Source organism: Lutjanus erythropterus, chromosome 4 (assembly GCF_056507025.1).
Source record: "Lutjanus erythropterus isolate fLutEry1 chromosome 4, fLutEry1.hap2, whole genome shotgun sequence".
Classification (NCBI taxonomy): Eukaryota; Metazoa; Chordata; class Actinopteri; order Lutjaniformes; family Lutjanidae; genus Lutjanus; species Lutjanus erythropterus.
The window spans coordinates 25,461,644-25,488,273 of record NC_139320.1 but is presented as its reverse complement, the minus strand read 5'-3'; the positions used below and the strand labels follow the sequence as shown (position 1 = coordinate 25,488,273).

The 26,630-nt window shown below is 36.5% G+C and overlaps 1 protein-coding gene across 1 annotated transcript in view; it reads left to right on the top strand.

The window, feature by feature from the left end:
* cntn5 (contactin 5) overlaps positions 1-26,630 on the top strand; it is a 169,005-nt gene that overhangs the window by 111,113 nt on the left and 31,262 nt on the right. Inside the window, exons 9-12 of the mRNA XM_084717428.1 lie at positions 7,424-7,605; positions 13,323-13,459; positions 13,637-13,766; positions 19,126-19,270. Coding sequence (XP_084573554.1) covers positions 7,424-7,605; positions 13,323-13,459; positions 13,637-13,766; positions 19,126-19,270 — 594 coding nt within the window. The remainder of the gene's footprint in view (positions 1-7,423; positions 7,606-13,322; positions 13,460-13,636; positions 13,767-19,125; positions 19,271-26,630) is intronic.

Below are 26,630 nucleotides of genomic sequence, written 5' to 3'. Positions count from 1 at the left end.
CTACCTACAACGGGACAGGAAAGCTCTTTGTGTGTGAATGCCAGAGCTCATTGACGTGATTGTCTGTTGTGATATTTACCGGTGACGGTGCTTTGCAGGCCGCAGTCAAGGGCAAAGGAAACAATGAGGCAATGAAGATGAAAGAAAACTATAAAAAGCAGTCCTCTTTGAACTCAAGTCACCTTACGATGTTATTTTAATAATGTTTGTTAAGCCAGTTACTAATTACGATTTTGTAAGTGGTCTTTTTTTGTTTTGTTTTGAAAGTACAGTCATTATGTTAACCTTTGTTTACTATTGTGGAGCATTACTGTACTTCTATTGTTTTAAATAACTTCATATTGCGGCCTGACTGATACTGGATATTTCAGGTTGATGGAGTAAAAAAATTCTGATAATGATATACTGTCTGACATTCGAGTTATTACAGTAATTTCTTACTATTATACAACACAGAGTTGCATGACAAAACGAGAGTTGTAGTTACATGCACTGCAGGTTATTTATCAAATAGAGAATAGGATAAAAATATAAAACAAAATAAAATAAAGCAACATATATACATTCTTTGCACAGAATATAGATTCAGTGTTCAGTGTTAAGATTTTTTAATTGTTTGCCCAGTCGAAAAAGTGCGTTAGAAATCTGCCTGCCCAAAGTCAGTTTTTACTGGCCCCTGTACAAATTTATTAGCAGTTATCCAATAACTGCTAAAGACCAAAGGTAAGTGTCATTTAATCTTTTTTAAGTAAATGAATCAGAACAAGGACACTGCTTGAGATGCAGCTGAAGCAAAGCAGAAAAAGATAAATCTGTGCTGAATTCTAGTTTCACCTCTTACACGAATGGGCCGGTGAGCTGCCAGATTTACAAGCCCAACATGCCATTTTTGTTTGCCCTGCACAAGCAGGCAATCCTTATTGTTGTGCCCTGTGAATATATACATAAATGCACATTTTTTGCAATGATCCCTCAAACTAGTTGTCGAACATTTGTAACAAAGATATATAATGGAAGCAGGATATTTTATAATTTAACAATAAACTTTTTAAATTATTATAAATAACTATAAGTTTATTAAAAACTCAAATAGAGCAAAATATATGTATATTTTAAATTTGAATTTAGAAAAAGGATCAAATAAACTTAAAATGCCACTCACTAAGCCAACAAATAAAAACAATCTGCATTATATTCTGCTTAAAAAAAGGTTTTTATCAGCACATATCAGACAACATATATGTGGATCCCAATGTAGACAGTTACAGCTGTGACGGGCTAATATCAGGCTGATAATAGCCAACACAAATATTGGTTGGGCTCTATTTCATATACATAAAAATACAAATAAAACCAAGTACAAATTTGGCTGGGAAGAGGCATCATTAGCTCTTTTCACTAATAGGCTTATCACATATTTTATGTGAACAGGACTGTATTCAAACAAATTATTTGTGGCCTAACGAGGATCAACAGGCATTTTTCCTGGATTACGTGCGAGCTGTCAACAGACAGACCAAAGTTGCGTTATATTAGCTCATTCATAAGCAGTCAGAGTTGCAAACCAAATACACTGTAGAGCACAATCCAAAACAAAATATGTCACTGCTCATTGTCATCATCTGAATCTCAAGTTTGCTGATTTGTTCGTCTTTCAGATTAGAATCGACATTTTCGAGGTTGAAATCTGAAGCAAAACAGCTTTGTTTGATGAAAGATTTGTTTTCTCCTGTTCGAGGTGTCTTAACTACAACTTATGTAATGTTACGAGAAAAAACTTTTAATCATTACTTCTAGAAGAGGTGAGAGGATGAAGATGCCACGTTAGCTCATATACCACATCATATCAGCTGAGTGCACGCCGATAAATACTGATTGGGCTGCACAGTTTGCATTTGTTTTTATTGGTGTCATGAGAGGTTAGTTTTGCAGTTATTACAGCAAGATCAATACAATTTATTAATTATTTTTATTTTAAATGCATTTAAAAGCGAGACTGAAGTCAATGCAACTATTACAAGTAATGTTAACTTCATAATCCAGTCAATTTTAAAACCTGTCGCGAGCGTATTTAAGATAGTTTGCTTGCTTCTGTGACATTTTAAGACATTTTGAGGCCTAATTTTTTTTAAGACTTTTTAAAGACTGGCAGAAACTCTGCTGTTTCACATCCTTTACTGGTTGTTCACAGTGTACTGTGTACTGAAACTAAATAAATCAATAATTTGTCATTTTAATTTATGCTTAATGTTCCAGCCCAGATTCACAGTAGTTCATGAAATAGTCATGAAACATTCACATACATGGACACAAACAACAAAGGACTTTAAGATTGTGTTTGATGTTCTCATTTACTCATTTTCTGCTTCTTTATTGCCAGTTTATGAAAAACACATGGTCATACACCCATTATTTTTTAAAGATAAAGCATAAATGATTTCCATGATTACAACCATCTATAGCTGATGATATACTAACTACATATTTTCAAGCAGCACAAATTCAATTTAAACCCCAGTTGGCTTCACAGTCTGATTTATGAGAAACTCTGCAAAGTGCAGTGCTGTTAGCTGCATTCATTTTAAGGGATTTTGGAGTATGAAGTTCATTGTGGTTCAAAAAGCCTTGTACATTTGATGGGTTACACATTCTCCCACTCCTTTCCACTTAAAATATAATATGTGGCGTGTGGTGGATGCTTTCATCCAAATTGCCTTAGAGTAGAGGATATACTTTTATTTTCAGTGACCCCAGAGGGAATCAAACTCTTGAAACCCTTGTAGTTACTTTCCTCATTGAGCCGTACAGGAGCACAAAGACAACATCGGCAGCAGCAACACAGAGTGCCTCTTAATGACAACACATTTTATACTCTTAGTGCTATGGCTAATGCTTTTGAAAGACAGCTGTTTTGGTGCAGTTGCAATGTGTCTCTCTGTTTCGGGTTGATTCTCACTAATAATGTCTTGAATTTCCTGGAAGGACTAAGAAATTGTGAGCTTAGTAAATGAACTAAATGGTGGGATAATATCTAGATCCTAATGGTCTGAAGCAAACCAATTCCGCTTTATATTTTGGTATTAGATTTAATTTTCTACTTTTATTATGGAACCAGTCCAGATGAGGGCACAGCAGTTGTGTGGACTGCTAATTAAGATGTAATCTACGGAGCTCGCCTATGGGCACATTCTTAAATTGAAAACTGTAACACCTTACATAAACTCCAGTGTGTAACACATTGATAGTATGTGGGTGTGAAATACTCGGTTTGTACACTTTGATGAATTGGACAGCACCGGAGCTTCCGAGTTCAGGAGTTAATGCCAACAGTTTCATACAGAAGACACTGACAGGCAGAGCTTCTCGTCTCTAAACTCAGTTAGTCTATTCCCTCCTGGCCACCCCCAGTCCTGTGAACACGTACAGGCCTGGCACTCATTATTCAGCCTGCAAAGAGAAATCCTGCCACGGACTCGGGAAGATTCACCCTCATGTTCCAGCCCTTCAAGGTCTCTGCAGATTCGCTCTGTTCTCTGGCTAGTCGAGAGTTTAGCTGGAGCAAAGGTCTTGTGCAAAATTCTCCATCAATAACATATAAGGAAGGACTTCGTAACAACTGCATGCTCTATTCATGAGTCCTGATTCAATCTCTGCGCCAGATACTATTGTGTAAGTTGTTCTTTCACCCCACAGGGACATTAAAATGAGGATGTACGATCAAATGGCCACCAGGCTTCAGATTTTGCCCCTAGTAACTGTACTGTATGGGAATATATTTATTGTTGATTCACCATACTATTAAAATGTATAGCTGTCTGTATTACAGATGGGGAGATGCTGTACAAATGATTACTTTTTTAGTTATTTATTTATTAATTAGTTTATTTATTTTATCAAGAAAATCTGCAGAGAGCTGCAACAATTAATTGATTAATCGATTGTGAATCAATTATTAAATTAATTGCCAACTATTTTGATACTCAATTAATGAGTATTTTTTTGAGAAACAAAAGGTCAAAATTCTCTAATTTCAGCTTCTTAGATTTGAATTTTATCTGATTGACAGTGACAGTAATCTTTGGGTTGTGGACAAAAAAATACATTTGAGGACATCACCTTGAGCTTCAGGAAACACGGATAGACTTTCACCGTATTCTGACATTTTGTAGATCAAACAACTAATAACTAATAATAATAATCATTAGTTGCAGCCCTAGAACCCATTGAGGTACAATATCTCTTCTGCCACAGAGTTCTGAGTCAAGATGGGAAGCAAAAAATAAGTCTTAAAGTACCTGTCAACAGTCAGATACAAAAATCACAAATCAAAACACAAGAAACAGATACAAAAATACATCACAGAAACATATCAAAACACAAGAAACACAATACAAAACACACATGATTGCTGAAATTTTATCAAAATCGTAATATGCATTTTTCAAATCACAGGGGGCACAATAATTGTTTGGCAAAATGTCCTTTTAAAGCCATAAGGTCTGATATTTCGGCATTAAAATGAATAACAATACCAGAGATGTGTTCTATATTCAATTGAGTTGTGTACCTACATTATCCCAAATGTACTCAACAATGTTCAAAGCCAAAGAAATCCATAATTTATTCAAGGTAACGGTGCGTTTACAGCTTGTGTAACTTGTTCCCATGCACACGATTTTTGCCTGAGTCATGACAGATTTTCATCAGTTATGATGGTTGTTTACAAGTAAAGAAAGCAGCTCCCATGATCCCACACCACTCAACAACATCATCAAACTACATATTTTGTTATTGTTTTAATGTGAGAGAACCCTAGTGGCAGAACTTACATGTAGTGTTCCAGTTTAATTTTGTCAGGCTGCAAGGATGCACTGGCCTACACATCATATTCTACAGACTAAAGAAAACATCTGCAGGTCCCTGCAAAAATCACACTGTAATTATTTTAATGTTTGTCAGTGAAAATAAGAATAATGATGTAAAATTGATCATTCACAAATTGCAAATCATATCACGGTTGAAATATCAGTCAGAATAATCACAATTAGATGTTTTTTAAAAATTGTTTGACCCCACTGTACATCACAAAAACATACCAAGGCACAAGAAACAGATACTAATCATACATGCATTAGGACTAAAAATAATGGCAAGTAATGGCACTATTAGAAGACATTACACTTCTGTTAAAACAGATTTTATTTTTTATTTTTGAACATGTCAAGAGAGGGCATATACAGATTCCAAGTAAAGTATGTATAATAGCTTTTGTACATTATTTGACAGGATTAATTAATTAATTAATGAATGATTGAAAAAGGTGGATAAAACTTTGCCAGGGACATGGCAAGTGAAAATATTGCAATTGAATGTGTCATCATACATCATCATATATGTTATATTAAGAAACAAATATGCTTTCCCACATTTTACATGGACATCAAAGCTATGGCTGAATCAATATTTTTCAAACATTCCGGACATTCATTTTTAGTGACAGGACTTCACACTCTCAGTGATGTGAGGAAACCTAAATGTGTGCTGTAAGGTAATGAGATCGCCATTCAAAAATACAAAGTAAAAGAAAATGTTTGAACCAATAGTCTACAAAAAGAATATGTGACACAAAACTCCTGTCCACAATGAAAAAATGGGGGGGGGGGGTTGCTTTGTTTAATACAAAACCTGCTCTGAATCCTAATTTGAGTCCATTGCAGCCAAGAGCACTTCAATGTCCTTGTGAATTTAGAGCAGATAAAAAAAAAAAAAAACTCAGGGATGTAACGTTTCCATCTTGGCTAAATGATTGATGGGTTCACTGGAGGTTTGTATGGTGTCACATTTCCATCTCTCAGACACCTGTCAAATCTAGTTGTCATACAAGAGCACCGCTGATACTGAGTACATAGTAAGACGTTCCCTCTCTGCATGTGCAAGTCATCTATCATAAGGATCCATAGGGCAGCCCATGAATAAACAGGGATAGATGGCTTTGCTTGAACACTAATCATACAAATCTCTCTGGCTGTTGTAATGACCTGATTTGAATTTTCACACTGTCCCTCTGGAACCCAGAGACTAATGTGTAGGTCGTTTGGTACAGTAAATATATCACATCAAATGGTCGAAAGGTCAGCGATTCACACGTAGAGCACAACTAACATTAAATACTCATTATGGTATGTCAATACTCAGTTGCAAATGAAGGACTTCTGGGATCTGTGGATCATTGCCAGTGTTTGTAGTAAAAATTCCCACAACAATTATTTCTGTAACATAGGTAACTTGATTCATAAATAGATTGATGAAGCAATAAATATGACTATTTGCAGTGTAAGACAAACAAAGTATACAAGGCTTAATTGTTTTAATTGGTTATTTTTTAATATCAAGATAAAGAACATGAAAATATTAATAGAGTTTAATCTATGACTGTATACAATAGGGATGCACAATGGTATTGCACGCTGTTGGTGTCGCTATTAAAATGAACTATTCTAACAACCTAAAATGAACATATCTGCTTATGTGACAGACTGATTAGATGATGCTTTAATTAGATGATACAGATGGAGTATGATTTTCCATGAGGTAGTTATAATTCCGATGGCAATGGTTACAATTACATTAGGCCGAAACTATTTTAGTAATAATTCTGTCACACCTCTGACATAGTCATGTAACAATCAATGATACACAACAGCGTTTCCACTGCAATGTATTTCAAGGAGAAAAGAAAAGTTGGAAAAGAGTTGAGCTCCATAAGGGACCAGTCTGATAATGTATAGAGGTGTGTATAGTTATACTGTAGCAGCCTGGTGTTGTTTTTAGGCTCTTTAATGAAGGTAACCACAGTGAATAGCTGTGCAAAACAGCACTGTGTTCCGGTGCTGCACAGAGGGTGCAAATTTATCAATATATGTCTGTTTTTACTGTTATGCATATTAATACAGTGAATTGTACCTCCACCTGAGAACATGTAATTACAGACAGAAAAGTGGAGACTTGAAAATCTATGGCAATTTTAGGGGGGTGTCAAATTTCCCTGTTTCTTCACTCCCCCAGGCAATTATGTGCATCACTCCAAATATGTTAGGAACAAAGAGAAACATTTTGCCCAGTGAAATAAGAAAATGTTGTTTTTCATGTCTGCATCTTCCAGTGGGTCATCACAATAAAAAGTAGGCAGAGTAATATGTTAATTCCATTATAGGAGAGATGTGATGTTTTCTGCAATTATGTGGAAAAAAATATGTGCACATAATAGGCGTCCTTTCTTAGTTTAGAGAAAAACAAAAAATGTGTTTAGTATCAGTAGTGAATTGCAGCCTTGCCGCTCACAGCCTATACTGTGTGTAAACACTGCTTGATCTCTTTTACACTGTACTGTTGAGTATATAATCCCACTGTTCTCCCCTCGCAGTCCAGTGCCAACAATCACATGGAGGAAGATAAATGGCAACATCCCCAAAAAAGCAAGACTTCGGAAGTCCCAGGCCGTGCTGGAAATTCCCAACATTCAGCTGGAGGACTCGGGAACTTACGAATGCAAAGCTGAGAATCCAAGAGGAGGCACTGCTTTCAAAGGACATCTGCAGGTTTACAGTGAGTCTGAGCACGCTTTCATTCTCTGATGTCTGTAAAGTAAAACATTAACAAATGATCAGACCTTGTATAAGAGCACAAGTGGTGATGTGTTGTATTTGAGGTCTAAACATGACTATTCGGCTTTTTCTGGAGCTGTTTTGTTCTGCTCAGTTTCCAAGGATTTTTCATGGCATAAACTTTCCTAGTTACCATATTATCAAATTCAAGGCTGGGGACCAGCGCTGGTCTCTGTGAACTTGCTCAGCAGTCCAAGGACTAATTATACACCCATCACAGATAATCCAAGAACAAGTGTTCATCACCTCAACACTGGGCTGATTCTTTTAGTTGGGAGTTGAGAGTCCTGGTCTCTTAAAAAAGAGATTTTTTTTGAACTGTCAGGTTGGTTTTGTTCCAAGCTAAATTGTTCTAACTACTTCTCTCTTTAGTTGTTTCGAGAGACTATTGTGGTTGTTCTTTGTCTTTTTCAGAGATTTGTCATTATATGATCTGAATTGTTTTTTTCTAGTAGTTGCATCCTTGGTTTTTTACATAAGCGTATAGCTGCCACACCAGAACAAGAAAAATGTATCAGTATCAGACTATAAAATGAAAAGTTTATTGTTATAACAGATGTTTTTGTGTAACAACAAGATTTTAAAGTTGTTACAACATAAAAACTTAAGTTATAGTAAGAAACTTTTCTTGTTATAACAACATACTGTTTGTCTTGTTATAATGTGAAAATTTCCATGTGATAAACATGACAGCTTAAAGGAGCAATGTATAGCACATCCAAAAATGAGCACTGCAGTTCAAAAAGTGAGTTAAATAGGTTAAATCCCTATTTAATATACAATCTATGGTTGAAGTGAGTTGTTTCCCCCACCCCCTCCTCCCAAGATGCAAGAAAGGTCACGCCGGCTGCAGGATCAATGCAGGAGTGCAGGACAAGTACAACATTTAAATTTAACAATGACAAGCAACGTCGAGCCCTGACCAGTTCAGGCACTGCCTGCCAGGCTCCTTTAACGTACTGCTCAGTTTAACCGTTTTAAACATGTACTCCTTCTAAAAGGATATAAATGATTTGTTAAGACTCATAAACAGACACTTGGCATTAATTTGAACACTAATTAAAGTGAAACAATCAAACTGGCCCTTAACAGAAATTTCAAACAAGAACACAGCGACTGTAGCTTGTTGTCGGAAAACCAAATAGCATGTTAATTTTCTGGTCGTCATTTTATTTTATTAGGGTAAATATATTACAGTTTTGTTCTTAAAGTGTCATAACAAACATTTTAACTCATTTTGTTACAGCGTGAAATCTTCGACATTGTAATGAGATAAGTTGGTCTTGGGCAGATGCACTGGTTTTTGACAGATTTCTATAGATTTACCCAGCTTTTTCCAGTTATTTGTACCATCACTAAAACATAGGTTTCTATTAACACATTGGAATAATGTTTAATGTTTAAAAAAGATAGCACATTAATCATAGAATGACAATTATTTGGAATACCGATAATTAGGACAAAAGCTTCTTGATTTATCTATACTAACAAATAATGTCATATCAGTTTCGGAGCAGGCCTCAGTTAAATAACAGTGTTTAGTTTTCTAACCAATGTGAGGTACAAGTGAGTGTGCTGAATTACTACCTTTGCCCATGACCATAAACTTATCTGTGAAGGTGCATGTCCCCCATTCCTCTCTGTCTGTGCCGTGTGCACAGCACCAAGATAATGGACTGCCTCAGCCTTGGTAGGACACATTTCCAAGGCCCTGCACTTCTTGGCAACCTCCATTCTGTTGACATCACAAGGAGAATAGGGAGCCTAATTTGTAGCAGCCTCACGCTAAATGTAATTTACACAGGTCAGCTGGTAGTTTGAACTTTCATTGTGAGGGAGACCTCCCTGACCATAATCATTCAATCAAACCACACAAAAAAAGTATTCTCCTGAAGGTGCCATATGCAAAGAATAGCAAAGAACGTGCTTGGCATGTTACTATAGGAGAAGCAGCTCAAAGGCAGGTTCTCCTCTGTCCTGCATACAATGTGAAAGAAATACACCACCATGCATTGTGCATTGTTCGGCTCTGGCAAGTATTATGCACTAATATGGATAAAATGTTTTGTTTTGTTTTTTTCATTTTTTATAGTTAAAAAACAAACGAATATAAATCAAAACTGAATTCAGAATTCTGTGTGAAAGCTTTGTCAATAGGGATGTCAGAGCCAGTTTTCCTTTAGTCCTGTCTGCATTAAAGTTTTACACATCTACAGATTTGTGCTAATTTGTCACGCTGACCATGTGATAATATCATGTCATTATCAAAAACTATTTAACTTGTCCTAAGAAATTTAGTCTAGTCTGGGTTATAACAGTTTCTTTCAATTTCTGACAAGCATCAGTCAATACCAAAGACACTTTTTCAAAGCTCTTCATACACATCTGCATGTCCAGCATGCATCTTGGCCAAACAGTTAATCTCAGCTCAAAAACTCACTCAAACCACCAAAACTCTTCACACGTCTCAAAATAAGCAGTGAACACTTCTCACTCAGAAAGCATACATTGCCAGTCATAACACACTTAAAATCACTAACAAGAGGGAGCATTACATAAATGATTAACATTTATTGTTTATGTTTAAATAATTTTTCGCATCAATGACTATTTCATGAATTAATTGTGCTAACGTAGGTAAGGTAAAGTAGTAGGAAGCATGAACCAGAAAGGCAGCACTTTTTCTGTATCTTTGAATGCAATAATTTATTTGTTAAAAAAAATAAAATTGAAACAAATAACAAATGTCTGACATCCCAGGGCTGCAGCATAGTGTAATAACAAAAAAAAACAACATTACATCAACAACATGTATAGTATAATCCATCATACTGTACAGTAATGGGAAATTTATCGTCATCGCTTTCTTCTGCATTTGGCGCCAGGAAGCTTTTCAGCTGAAATTGCTATCAGCTGTGTTTGGAATGATTATTATTTCATTTGATAGTGCATATTCTGTTAAGATTTTCTAGATATTTCAATATGGCTTCTGCAGGAATGCACAAAATTTGGCGTCCTTTGAACTGCGTAACAGTTTTGAAAAGTTACCAGTTGAAAAACATGCCACAGATATGTAGCGTTTTGCAGGCTGTTGAGTATGAATGAGAAAAGAGTTCATGAAATTTGGAAAATGTGGTCATTGAGCACATGTTGCATCAAATAAATGAAAAATGATTCACAGTGATTCACAAACTTCTTCACAATGTGACACAAGTTTTGACCAGTGCATGTTAGTAGTAAAAAAAAACTGTAATTGTTGGTTTAATGTGTTATTTTAATATTCTATAGTATATGCATAGTATTACAACTCTTGATGTCACCTTGTGCATTTATACGTGCCTCATTTGAGCATAAAGAGCAAAGAGTACAAATAAAGGAGATAAAGACAAAAGCAAGAAAGCTTGGGTTGGTGACTAACTCACTAATTAAAATTCCTCACCCTGTGCAAGACTGGTTGAATAATCCAGCCCCAGTGAAAGGTCCTTGTAAATTTTATATTCTTGCAAATGTACAAGACTTGAAAAATGCACAACCACACACAATGTAAGACCCAATAGATGGAAAGAGACTACAAGATGAAAAGAAAGTACATACAGTGCTCAGATCTCAAGTTGTGACAGAGATTCTTTGTAGCATGTGCTCTGGAGTTGGACAGAAACAGTGGATGCAGCCTTGGAAACACAAGCAAGTAGGCTACGGAGAGAAAAGCGGCTTCATGGTTAAAGGCCGCCAGGAAAGGCATTTGCCAAGTTTGCCTATGCTACAGGCCAGCCATGCAGTGGAAGGAGAAAAAAGAAAAAACAACATGAATGTGATTCAAATGGAGAGGAGAGGTCAACTTTCCTCTTTGACAACAATGCAACTCTGTGCCCCATCAGTGAAAACCTCCACTGTATTTTCTGCTCTCAGTAACGATCAGGAATATTAATAATTGAATCATCCTTATTGAATGGGTTTCTCCTGTCAACACGTATTTGTCTTGTTGCTGGTGCTTGCTGATCTTGAGGTGTGCTGCTATACAGGATTTACTGCAGGCTACTTACATTATAGATGCAATGAAAAACGCCTTTTTAACCCTTTTACATTACATTCCCTTTCATGTTGTGCAACAATACATGTTAAAAAAACAACTTCTTTGTATTCTTACATCAAAATCTATTCATGTTTTGTTCCTGTGAAAGAAAATATGACATGCACTTACAAAGGTTTGAACTAAACAGTTTCAACCAATAATATGACATCCACCACTTAATCAGTGTTCAGCTTTTTAGTTGCACAGAGCAAAGATTCATTAAGTGGCTAGCCACAGCATGCACTCATGATACCAGACAACTGGAGATCTCACAGCCTAACAATCATTGAAAGGCAGTTATTTAAACGCCAAATACAGCTGCTAACAAACCTACGGCCCTTTTTTCGAGGACAGACACAGTGGTCTGCTCTCCTTCACACACGATGCCATTGAAACCAATGTTAAGGGCCGCCCTTAAGACTTTGGATTGGTCTGGCACTGGAGGTTTTTCTTTTTTTAAAAAAAACTATCTGATTGTTTCCATCCAGTTTTCACAACGCAAACTGGGAGATTTGCCTGAAATTTCTATTAGGGCTGAACAATTTTGAAAAATTATGTAATTATGATTATCTTGACAGATATTGCATTTGTGATATGATTTGCAATATCAGAGGGAATTATAATTTTTACATCATTATCCTCATTTTCATTGAAAACATGTGTAAATGGTTATGGAGAGGTTTTGGGGGGGATCTGAACCAAACAAAGATGTTTTCTTAAGTCTGTAGGATATGATTTGTAAGCCAGGACATCAGCATGAGAATATAAAATTCAAAACAGTATTTTGGCTCACATTTTGCTTTTAACAAATGTTGCTTCTCCTGTGATTTGAAAATTGCAGTAAGCCATATTGTGATTTTGATCAAATTTTGATGAATTGTCTGGGAACAGTACTTTATGACACACCCACTTTCTATGCCCTTCCAAAGTTGCCTGCCTGCTCTGTTTCATTCAGAAGTGTATCCCAATACAGAAGCCAGATATTCTCAAAATGCTGTTTCATCTTTCATCTTAATCCTAGTTCTAGAGACAAGCCCTGGACGTTTTGTACTGTGCACCAATTTAAACCTTTCAGACCTTTAAAAGTCCTCATTTCTTTGATGTGTGCCCTGTAGATAGAATCTCATTAGAACAGATGTGCATTTTCATTTTCCTCCAGGTCTTCAGGGTTAAAGAGCATAACAGAGGAAAAAGAAGATGTCGTATCACTAGACACATAGTGTGATTTATAAGTTATCTCTGTTAAGTGTGGTGCAAAAGTACAGAAGCAATAAAAATCAGTGTGTGTTTAAGGATTCAAGGATTTTGTGGGAAAATGAAAAGCATCAAAAGACTGCAAAAAACAAAGTTTAGTTAAATTCAGTTAAAAAAACGGTAGGCTTTCTTTTGTGACTCTAACATTAAGGAAGTCCACTAAATTGTTTAGTACATCCTCTGTCTTCCATACAACCTCTTAGAGTGTGTGTTGACAGTCTATTTGTAGTCGCTTCTTCTTGTAGAAGCACAGGTGGCTGTACTTGTGCCTTCTGTGCATTTCAAGGATAAATTACTTATTCTAAAATCTTTTCTTTTTTTCTCTCTTCCAGCCCTCCCTCAGTGGGTCAGAATGATTAATGATACTCAGATGGATAGTGGAGAGAAGCTCCAATGGGAGTGCAAGGCCATGGGGAGGCCCCGGCCCACCTATCGCTGGCTGCGTAATGGTTTGCCCTTGACATCCCAGGTACCTACCTTCCTACCTACCTGCGCAGTACCCTCTCCTTTTGTTGATTGTTTCCTGAAACATCTGAATTATTCCTATGATTCTACACTACAGCCAGTATATGTAGAATTATTATGTATAGTCTATCCCTATCTCTATTCAGATATGATGGTCTTTTATGTTTTCTTCTCTTTTCAGGGTCGAGTTGAAACAGTGAATGGAGAGTTGACAATTCACAAAGTGCAGCAGACGGACTCGGGAATGTACCAGTGTGTTGCAGAAAATAAATACGGGGCCATCTACTCCAGTGCTGAACTCAAGATTTTAGGTAGTTACACGCCTGGTTTCTAATTTAAATTTGACAAAACATGTAATTAAAAGAAAAATTTATCATTACTAAAAGGTACATTAATTAAATTAAACATAAGTTAATAGTTATTCTACTGTTTCATTCAAAATATGTTTACAAGTGCCTCATAAATGATTTAGGAATGATAAAGCATCAGTTCCAACTTTATATTGCAAATAATTTTACATGTCACAGTGCAGATAAATCCATAATTTATACAGGGTATTGGTGTGTTTCCTACTCACTACTAGTTGCTCTAACTCAGGATATGTTGGATACGTCAGAGAGTGAACATGATTTCTGCCTGAGTCATGTCAGATAGATTTCCGTTTGCAATGAAAGTTATTTAACAATGAAGACAACAACTCCCATAATCCCACGTTACTTCAGATATCATCAATCTTCATCTTTTCTCATTGTATTAATGTAAGAGAGACTCCTAGTTGCAGAATACACAGTGTGTGTTTAAATGGTATTATAAACATCAGTTCTACCTTTACAGTGACCATCCAGATAATGTTTATAGAAAACAAGTTCTCATCTTTAACTCATCAAATACAGCAGCTCAGTCACTGTACGTAGCCCTCTAGCATCAGTTTTGCATATGCAGGGTTCTGCAGTCAAGAAAACATCAATAAACATGTTACACCCGGGTAGAATTTCAAAATAAAGGCACAAAAACTACTTGACTAGGTTTAGGCAACAAAACCACATCCTTGGGTTAAGAAAATCAGCTTTGGGTTAAAATAAGTATGATACTTACAGGTTCAGTCAACGGTTTAGATACACTTAGTGAATTTTTTTTTTTCTTTATTCTTCATAAGGAAGGGTCCCGATTATACACTGTGCAAACCTGTTATCAAAGCAAAACGTGACTTTAAAGAATCTAAAATACCAAAGAGTACAAAAGTTTTGCACACTTGTAGGTCAGCAGGTACATAGGAGAAGACGATCTTTGATTGCAAGTGCAGAAGATAGTATTCAAGAGTCTTTTATATTTAAACTGGTACTGTACACAGTAGGTAAGTTTGTAATGTATCACAATCATCAGTTGCACCCTTATAATAGCCATCCAAACAATGTGTATAGACAGTTTCCAAATCATTTGGTAACTTACTATCTTTACTTGTGATTGAATCTTATCAGCTATGATATAATAAAATTGACATAAAATTCCTAAACTATTTATTTCATATTATACAAACTAAAATCTGTTCAATTATAGCATTGCTACTATCTAGCAACAAACATAATTAATCATCTCATTGTTTGTTAACAGTGAAATAACTATTAACTAAAGCTTAATTAAAGGTACTACAAGGAACTGTTGATTTTTGAGGCCCCTGTGGACAAATGGTTAGTGTTTCTGTCATAATAACCACAAAATGTAATGTCAAATGAAATAATTATAAAAAAAAAAATCTACCCTTGCTTCTTTTTAACTGGCTAACACACACCTCACTGTAACTTTGGCTGGGAAAATAAGTAGGACTTCAGAATTAAACCGAAATTGTCTCATAACCAGTTAAAAACTCTGTGTAGTAGCTTTAAAATTAATTTACCATTTATTATAAAGTGTTACCAAAATTGTGTGTGTAAATTTTATGAGCCAACTTTCCCTCTCAGTCAAGCATATTTCTTGATTCACTGCAAAATAACAAAATTGCAGTCCGAGTATTGGCATTCTGAGTAAGGTAGCTCATGATAGGTAAGGGAGATTGAAATGCAAGTGGGGAACACTGAACTGTGAGATGTGCTGATTGCCAATCAATGGTCCCTGATTTAACACAGGCAGTGGACGGCATGAATAAAAGAAGGACCCTTATGGGTGTCTTCAATGAGGTGTCTGCACGTGTCACGTTGAGGAGAGTCTGGAACAGTTCTACGTTATTCTGAGGAGAATGAAAAGCAATGACTTGTAGGTATAGATTTATACTAATGGGAGCAAACACTAGCAGAGAGACATCAGTGGTTCCTTTGATGGAGTTTAATGACTCCATTAGGGTCTTATCTCCGCTCTATCGTTTGTCATCAAAGCACAGGCTACAGCACAATCCCCATTACTCTGAAAGAAACAAACCTTCACTTCGGACAAGACTTTCACCAGTCATTAGTCAGTGTTTGCTATTATCATTTGATAATCAGTTATAAATAATTGCCAAGTCACGTACAATGTTTCTGTTATTTTAAAATGTATCTTTCTTTGTGCTAAGAAAAACATGCGTCACATATTTGGAAAAGTGAGGACAGTAAAAGCCAAAGAAACTGTGCTCTTCAGACTTAAGGCTTCAGGCTAGAACATAACAGTCATACTGAATGGCTGTCCACTGTTCTGTGTTGATGCACTATTTTCTCCTTGTCATCTTCTATACTGGGACGCATCTGGTGACACCCATTCCCCTTTCGTGTTTCCCCGAGGGACAGTTTGATTTACTGTCTGTGTGGCATGCCCTTTTTTGAAGGGGAATCTGTGGCATTTTGAAAATCTAACAGCAAATGGACAAAGTTTTTTTTTGGTGGAATATCTGTAAAAAAAAAAACAAAAAAAAAAACATAAGTTTAATATCTGTATAAGAGGTTTAGTTGATTTAAATTCACTGTGTTTTCTGCAAAAGTTAAAAGTTCTAGATTTTAATAAGCTTTATGTGACCCGATGAGGAGGTGCTTTTTGCCTTCCTTAGAGTCGCAGTCACAATGATGATATTCAGAGGCTGGTGATGAATGTTTTCATAACTATACCCCCCGGGCATCTCTTCCCAGTGACCTGTGCTCTGTGGCGGTGTCCACAAGTAAACACTATCAGGACAGATTACATGGCTAATAACAGCCTGCAGATGAGCGATCACTGGAGGCTACATGGGGGCAGCGGCTGCCCTCACGCCTGTGATCTTGTCCCAGATCCAGCTCTTCTGGGAGGGTGGCGGCGGGTGAAGCAATAAGGGTACTGGGCTGCCACCAGCTGCAGGCCTGCTCTTATTTTGATTAAAACAAATACACACAGCAACTGCTCTGTTTTCTGCTGCTTTCTGTGTCTAGAGGGACCTCTGCCACTCAGGCAACTACTCAGGCTCAAAGACACAAGTGTTACAGGGAGCAGGGTCAGCCTGTAGCTACAGATGGGATTGAATTGTCATTGTGTATAATGTCACCTATAAAACATCATTCAGGATTTGAATAATCGCAGTTGACAAAGCCTCGCAGCCTGTAGATGGCCTTGATGTGTAATACAGCTGCATACAAGTGAAGCCTGAAGCCTTATTTAGACCATTACTGCTTAATTCATACTCTTGAGCAAGCCCTAATTATTGAAAATGTTTATGTTATGCATTTATTATTCACTCAGGCAGCCAGGTTAAATATGGGTTAAAGACAATTTTCATAAACGCAGTACTGACCATCCAACCATGTCATCATTAACATGATGACAGTTATCTAGCAATTAGGCTACACAACACAATGCATATTTATATGACTGTGGTGGCTTCACACAGAATTAATGGTAAGTATGCTACATTATAAAAGCACATTTACATCAATGCACGTATAGAAGTATGATTTGTGATACTTCACGTGGAAAGCATTTTGATCAAGCACGTATTAAGTCATGATGTGTCAGTCTAAACTCTCCAGCAATTTTCTAATAATAATTATTTGGAAATGCCACAGTTGAAGAGGTAAGGAGTATTATGAGAAACCGCATTACGAAATGTTTGTTTTATCACTAGGGGGCAGAAAGACTCCAAAACAAACTCATGGAAATAAGCAAGTCGAGATGTGTTGGCAAACAGATTAGGGATGCATCCAAATACAAATATGTTATTCTGAAAGCACAAATAATGCCATGGAAACAGATATTTCTTCTAGCCTAAAATATTTGTGATTATTCAGAAACCCAAAATGAAGCACAATAACAGTACTTTTATGTGAGTTCATGTTTATACTAGTACTTAATTTTAATATTGTAATATTATTATATATTATAATATTAATGTAGATGTATATCATTCTATTACTGTGGCCTGTGGTGAGATTAACACATCAAGAAACATGCAGCATCATTGAAATTTAAGATTATTCCCTGCAACTGAAGGATTTTATGTCTTAGTTCTTATTTCCAAGGCAAAACGGAAACTTTCAGTGTATAAAACCCTCTTTTTCTTTGCCGGGTTCTGATTGTTCAGTGTCTCCCAGTTAACGTGCTGGTGGTGCGGTTCAGTTCGTGAAACTTAGTGTAGTGAAAAATTAAAATAAAAAAGAGATGAGGGAGAAGAGAGAGAGAGAGAGAGAGAGAGAGAGAGAGAGAGAGAGAGAGAGAGATGAAAAGTACAGTAAGAGGATGTGGAAGGTTATTTCATAATTAATTATATGCCAATATATAATTTTAATGCTTTGTAGGTGCAAAAATGCCTGCATTACAATCCCAATGAAGAAGGGGATTTCTGGTATAAACCACACCCACTTCTTCTCTTCTGTGGGAATACAGATACAGATCATTTTGTTGGTTGAACAGATACAGATGCAAATAATGACACCTCTGTGCACCTCTACAACAGATGTCACTCGTGCTTCCAGGAGACACAGAAAAATGACAATCCCAGCAGGTGTGCAGACAATTGGTTTGCGGTGCTGCAGACAGCTGCTTACATTTTGCAGCATGGTTTCAGTTTTTGTGACTGTGACCAAAAAAGATCTAATGAATTCGATAGAGGAATTTCATTTTCACTACAAGCCCTTTAACTTTATCAGGAGTAATTTGATTCAGTGTTTAATTAAAAAAAATAAGTCAATGATTGTAAATCAACAATAAACTGGATTATCAGGAGAATGGGTTGGTAGGAACAAATTATATGGGATTACATAATGAGATTTCAAAGAAATAAGTAATTGAGAGTAATTAGATTATAGTTAGATTGTCAAGGATTACTTGTTTATATTTTTGATCTTTAAAATATGTCCATTTTAAAACTTGTCTCATGCTAACTACTGCTCTGTTAACTCATGCAAAGTACAGAGAGAGAAGTGCTCTTATTGTCAGACCTGACAGGAGAAAAAAAACACAATTTAAGAATGTATTTTATTTGCAAGAATAGTATTGTGGTATAAGGTGCAATATTTTCAGTGTTTAAACTTTTGAAGTAATCTATAAGTATTCAGATTACATTTAAATGTTATGATCTAATGGATTATGTTAGTAATCACAAAAATTACCATGTAATTTGTATTCAGGAACTGATTACATGTGAAAATAATCAGACCCAACCCTGGATATGACCACATTTTCTTCTTTCTTTCTTTTTTTAAAATGCGCCATGACATGTTGTGTGTCTGTCCCATGCAGCGTCTGCTCCTGTCTTTGTCCACAATCCTGTGCGGGTCATTGCCACACTTGGAAAAGATGTTTCACTAGAATGCAAACCCAGAGCGTCACCCAAACCGCGGATAACGTGGAAGAGAGGAGACAGAAGGATTCAGCCAAACAGAAGGTACAGCCGCTCATTCAAAGCATCATGTTTCACTCTCAAAGAGAAGTAGCTTTTTACATATTGGATATCTTATTTTGGTTGTGTCAGTTACAGTGCTCTGTCATATGAAATGATAAAAATGCATTAAGGTCTTTATGTTAGAAAAATGTGTCCATTTTTATGCAGCTTGTGAGAATCTCCAAGGCTGATAGGAACCAAGCAGGGACACTCCAGTAGCACCAATGTACGTCTGTGTGGGACATGGGTCCACAGGCTAAGGTCCTCATAGCGTTAAACCAACCTAAAAGGGTCTCTCTCTTAGAAAAACGTTAAAAAAGATGGGCATAAATACATCAAAAAGTATCTTGTTACAAATATTTGCTCAGTCAAAGAATTACAAAAAAAATACAAAATAATAAAAATACAAAAATCTGTTTTGTACAAACTGATATGATATTTTAGGCATTTAGTAACTAACCTCAATGAGGACCTCTGCTACTTTCCCCACATCAGAGATTTGAAGTGTCCTAGCAGGATATCTTGGAGGAAGGAGGCTGTGATTCAGGGGTGAACGCTGGGTGGTTTCTGTCAGTCAAAGCTACTATTGACTGACTGAGTGAACAACCATTTCAGATGCAACAGGGGAAGCTGAAGTCTGGCCTTGGTGATGCACCAGTTCTTTCAGATGTTAATAAGACTGCACATTTAGCCGCAGCTGTCTTTATCGCTATATTGATTATATCTTCTATCTATATCCTTGTGATCGTATATTTTTACCGAAACACATCATTGATTTGTTTTGTTTCAAAAAGAAAAGTCTGTTTTGTTCTTTTATTGATCACAGTGTGATATTTGATACAGTTCAGAAGGATGTGCTCAGGCACAAATTATTAAAAGCTGGTAATGTAATGAATATGTGCAAAAGTATCAACTCATGTATTTGCTAATGGTATTAAATCTTAGGTTGTTTTTTTTTATAAGTCTAGCAGGAGTTATACGAGGGTGAAACTGTATCACCACTGTTATTTGCATTATTTATCAATGACCTAGAGGACCATTTACTGCAGAATGGCTGCCAGCCCTCAGTTTTGATGACACGTGATCGTGATTTTGAGTAAATAAATGAAATTAAATAAAAAATATGTGCAGTGCAGTAAGTAGATTTCAAAGTTCTGCAATTTTACAAACAACCAGTTAATCTACCAGTTACTTTCTCAATTTATCAATGATTATTTGGTCCATAAGATGTCAGAAAATGGGAGAAGATTTTGATCAGATGTCATAAAATGCCTTGTTTTGTCCACTAATACAAAGATGTTCAGTCAAAGAGGAGTAAAAGAAACAGAAGCTGGAAACAGATGATTTTATCCAAACCAATTATCAGAATAGTTGGCGATGAATTGAATAGTAGATTTGATTAAATCTATAATAATAGTCAATCAATTGATTCATTGTCACAGCTCTACAAAAGACACAAAACAGTACCTTCAGATGTCAAACAAAGAGATCCCAGTATCTTGACCTTATCTGTATTTATATGCCACCAAACACCAAAGCTCATCCTTTATTGTAGCTGGACCAGACAGGACATAGAATTCACTTGCTTTTAGCCAAAGACCTTGATAAGTCTAATTGTTGCACAGTATTTAGTTACAAATGACATCCTATTTTTCCTGCCAGCACAATACAAACGACAAAATACTCAAAAGTAAATAAAATGTATTTCAAAAATGTTTAATTAAAATTCTGTCAAACTGTATTTGTAACAACACAGACTGAGTTCACAGCAGCATACTGCATGTATTTTAAATTGATTAAACATTTACAGATAAAGTATCCAGTTGGAAATGTGCATTTTGGGATATACCAGTTACTTTTATACCTGACGTACTTCATCACATTGTTGCTATAAAGCTCTCCTGTTCACTGATTTGCAACATCACCTGCAATGGCCTAATATAAGCATAGATATTAAAGGGACGGAAAGATACCTGAGGAGAAATTTCTACTGTTTGACAAATCTTTATAATTGCACACTATATCGTCATAACATCCAAGCGCCAGGGCAGGTACGATTTGTGGTATTGAGAAGTGAGAGAAATGTGTAAAACTAAGACAGAAATTATTGCGTGCCTTCCTTGAAGTATCTCTGGAGTAATGATCTGCCTTGAGCTCTTAACTGTGCATCCAAAATAGCGATATGTTGGAGGACGTTCTTCAGTGTCGGGAATGAAACCCATAAAATGTTCAAGACTTTGAGAAAGAATTCATTTCTGCTGTTATCTTTGGGGTAGATGGTGTACATTTTCTTCGCAGGCGGTGGCAGATTTACTGGAGCTCTATAAATAGTATCAAATATTTTTTTTCCTGTGCAAAGTTTAGAGAACAGAATATTATGACAGAAAGTTAATTGCTCTTTAAAATATGCATGAAGTCATGAAAAGTTTGTCTCTCTCAATATCTTTATATTGTTTTTCATCATAGTTTCATGGAATAAATGTGCATGTTATCATTCCGGCTCAGGCCCGTGAGGAATTGTATACATGTCTTATTGTAACACATCACAGTTTCATTACTGTAACTGAAATTAAGTGTCACTACTAAAATAAAACACCTCAGGTACTGGCAAAGCTCCGGAGACTCATCCTCAACCCCACCTCCTGCTCAGGGATGCTGACAATTTAGAGCGTACAATTGCATTTGGAATTCACATGCAGTTTGATGCATCATCTTTTATGAGAAACATCTCTCAGTCGCACCTAGAGGGAGCTGAGCAGGACGAGGGTCCATCAATCAAACTGAGCGACACCACCGAAATTATCAGTCACTGCTGAGCATCCCAAGTTTTGAGTGAGAGAACAGGACCTTTTATTTATCAGCCAAGATTCAGCAGTCTGTTCAGCAGCCTCGCAGCAAGGGTAGCCAGTTGATAATCAGATCCTCAGTGTGTTGCTCCTTCAAACAGGCAGCGACAAATCTTCATCCTCTAACAGGTGGATAGAAACACAGTATTCAGAAATTAATTTAAAGGGATAGTTCAGGTTATTTGATGCAGGATCATATGAAGTACTTAGTCAGTTGTCAGTGTATAAACTACAGTAGATGGCAGTTGGCATGCTACCAGTTTGGAGAAGCAGAGAAAGACACTAGCACAGAGCTAAGCAATGAACTGTTGTGGACAGAGTCAGCAAAAAAAGGTATTTTAGCCTCGTAAAAAAGGTCAGTCTAAAAGGTAACATCTTTTTTTTTTTTTTCACTGCTTTACTTTGCTGTCAGACAGCCTTTTCTGATGGGAAAACTGCCGTCATACAAGTGAAGTATCGCTCTCTGCAAACCAACCAAACTCCATAAGTGAAATAAGTCATTTTACCTCGCAGAACAGGGGAGGTGCTGGTGTATCCCTGCCTCAATCTGTTAGTTAGTCTTTGTGTTATTATGTGACTTTGGTCAGAGGTCACACATAAACACAAACAAACTAACCGGTCGAGGCAGTAGTAGACCATCAACTCTTGTTCTGTGAGGTAAAATGACGTATTTTACCTATGGAGTTTGGCTGGTTTGGAAAGAGCAATCCTTGACTTATTTATCAGTGGTTTCTTGTCAGAAAAGTCTGTCTGACAACAAAGTAAAGCAGTGAAAAGATTGAAAATATAGGGTACACTTAAACTGATATTGATTCTCTTTAGGTGGACATTTTATGAGTGGCTAAAATGTCTTTTCCTGCTGATCCTGTCCACAGTAGTGCATTGATTAGCTTCCATGCTGGTGCCCCTCTCTGCTTCTCTTCACTGGGGGTGTGCCAACTGCCATCTACTGTAGGTAACACACCGAATATGGATAAGTACTCTATACAACCCCATTTCAAATAATCCAAACTATCCCTTTAACACTGTAATGTCAGAGGTTGTTGTTAATCCACAAAATATTTCATTTTCCAATAAAAGAAAAACGATCCTCAGAGGTAATTTTTCGATAAAAGAGCCGGCTTCAGTAGAACTGATGGATGGGGACAAGTTAGTGAGGGTGTTGCCCTAAAATGGTGATTAATGACCCTGACTTGTCTGGATCTGATAAAGCCTTTGAGGTATTTGTCAAACCCTTGCAAATCTATTTTCACAGTTGTTGCTGTACACCACAGGGACATTCATACCTGTTCAAACACCTTGATTTTGTTTTTATCTCCAGATAAAGTGGTGTCTCAAGAGAGCAGAAAATTGCCCACAAAAATATTGGCAAAGCAGTTAGTTAATCTCTCCGCTCAGAGTAACTTATCATTCGTTATTATGTGCTGGCATTATATGCTGTATATGTATGTTGTCCATTTTCTTCATAATCACAAGAATTTCTTCATTCAGCGGGTGTAACTTTTCTCACAGATTACTCTTTAAGGGATAGTTTGGATTATTTGAAGTGGTAGTTGTATGAGGTACTTTTTGATTGTCAGCGTGTTCACTATTGTAGATGGCAGCTGGCATGCTACCAGTTTGAAGAAGCAGAGAGGGGCACCAGCACAGATCTAAGCAATGGACTGTATTTATTATGTATTTTCATCACTTAACTTTGCCATCAGTCAGGCTTTTCTGGTGGGAAATACAACCAACACCAACCAAACTCCACAGGTGAAATCAGTAGTTTTATTTCACAGAACACAGGAGTTGCTGGTCTAATGCTGCCTCGATTTTTTAGTTAGTTTCAGACTATCCTTTTAAAACACAGAAGTCACACAATAACAAACTGTTCTGTGAGGTTAAATTACTGATTTCGCCTATGGAGTTTGGTTGGTTTGGCAAGAACGATATTTGGCTTATATAACAGCAGTTTCCTGTCAGAAATGTCTGTTTGACAGCAAAGTAAAGTGGTGAAAATATTCTAAATAGTGTACACATAAACGCATTTTGTTTAAGTAGATGTTTTTTTTTAACCTTTTGTTGCCGAGGCTGTCCACAGCATTACGTTGCTTAGATTCAGAGCCGATGCTCCTCTCTGCTCTGCAAACTGGGGGCATGCTGACCACTATCTACTGTAGGTAGTACCTCATACAACGACAGCATCAAATAATCTGAATTATCCCTTTAAGCTGCTGTACACAGTGCTTTTTATAAAACACAAATCCAATTACAGTTTGACGCACTAATAACTGTTTTCTGCAATTTAACAGTAATGTAGTGAATAAATGAACTGGATAACAGAGTGCGTTTAGGGAGTCACTGCTCGGCTGGAGATCAACCTTGTGAAAGGGTGATTTCTATCAGAAAAAGCCGTAATAAACAAGAGGAGCCGTGCCTTTTTAAGGTCTCGTCCAGGGTGACTCCTGAAAGGATTTCTGCCATTACCTATTGTAAAGTAAAGAGTGTATAGATGGAAAGACGTTCCATTCTTAGGAGAACAGAGGAGGAATCGAAACGGCCTCACGTTTATCTAGCATTGACAGCTGTGCTGACTTAATGAAGGTTTGTAATTAACATGGATTTCCGCTAATGTTCCGGGCTTTTGTCTCTTAAATAGAAAGTATTAATCCCATTAGTTTGAAAGTATGTGGCAGACTCAATTGAAATCCACAGGCTGTTTGTTTGAGAGTCGGCGCATGATTTGGAAATTTTTATGAAAAATTGACGAATTTTTAATGACATATTACTCGTTACCAATTTCATATGTAAATAATCAGTATTCTGCAGCAGCATTTGATTTCACCTCACTTCAGAGTAAAAACACATATTTTCAAATGCTATATGTTTGTGATCCTCTGATGTTTCCTTTAAATGTCCTGAGCTCGAGTCGATTTGCATATTTCTGTATACCCAACAGTCCCTATCTTGTCCTTTCTGCCTCAGTGTCCTTGTCGGATGTGAATTCCCTCCCTAATTTGAAAAATGTCTCCTGGCTGCAGATTGCTTCTGAATTGTCTGTGTGTGGCAAGATTTTGTCACGCCTTCGTGAGTTTCTCTTTGCCAATTTCAATCACCTTGCCCATGATGAAAGAGCTTAGTGTTGTAAATATAAATGCCAAACAATATGGATTAAATTAAAAGACGGGAACGCCTCACACCTCCACATCATTATTTCAATTGTTTGATTTGGGATGAAATTGATTTTCTAATAAAAAAAATAATAATAATAAGTAGATATTCATCCCCACCTCTGTAGACCATACTGAAATCAAATGTGACATAAATATTTATATTTTGAAAATAAAAGGAGTTTGAACTGGACACTGAGGGGAGAACAGAATTCATAGTACTACACTTTTTTATGTGATTTGTGCTCTGAAGCCATCTGCTTACACACCTGCTTCCAGTGTTGTTACATCCTATACGATCTGATGTCAAGCACTTAATTTTCAAGCTGTTATTTACAAGTCAGAGTGAAATGTTAATACCATATTGCTGGTGTCCTTCAGCTGGATAAGGGGCTACTTATGAATGCAGACGTGCTGTTGTTTTTTCTCTCTATTGCACTTGTGTTTCCCAGGACGACAGCTCAGTGATATGCACATCTCAGTTTGACAGCTGTATCTTTAGATTCATTGAATGGAGCAATATTTTAGGGTTTTGTCAGGTGGATTCCATGATGGATGCTCCGTTTATTTGGATTTATGGAAATGGTGAAGCAGAGGAACAAAGAATCATAACATCTATTTTCAGAGATGGGCACAAATGCTTAAAGAAGTGTCTTGTTACAAATCACAAATATTTCATCAAATCTATGTAAAGCTTTTATTATTTTGTTAATTTTTTGAGGCTCCTGTGGATACAAGTGTTGGAGTTTCCACTGCATTAACCACAAAATATAATGTCAAAAATAAAATTATCTAAATAAAAATGTCCTCCAGCTTCTTTTTAACAAAAATTCAAACACAGGCTCGTTTCAACTGATTTTTAAGAATCCTCATTTGTTTATTTAGGTCACATAAGGCAGCAGTAACACAAGACGCTCATCCAGGAGACCACAGGATGTATCACGGGTCAAACCAAAAGTCAACATTAGCTAATTTAAAGGTTTAAGTTACCTTAATTAATATACCCAAAACATGTTTTTTTCCCTAAACCTGACCAAGTAGTTTTGGGGCTTAAATTACCAAACTGCAGCCAATTCACAACCCTGTTAACACGTCTAATGTGACGTGACTTACAGCTGCACAATATGTTTAAAAAAAAAAAAAGAATTGACAGATATTTCAAGTTTAGTCATGACTAGTGAAAATAGTAATTAATGTAATTATGTGTCTTTTTTGGGAATAAAATTACATATCCAATGATATTTAGAAAGGATTTCAAATACAAAAATACAACCTAGCTGATCTGGGGGCAGGAATTAATAAGTATAACTATATAAATAGCCAATCCTCTCACAGATGGTCTCGGTAAGTTGTAGAGGTCATATA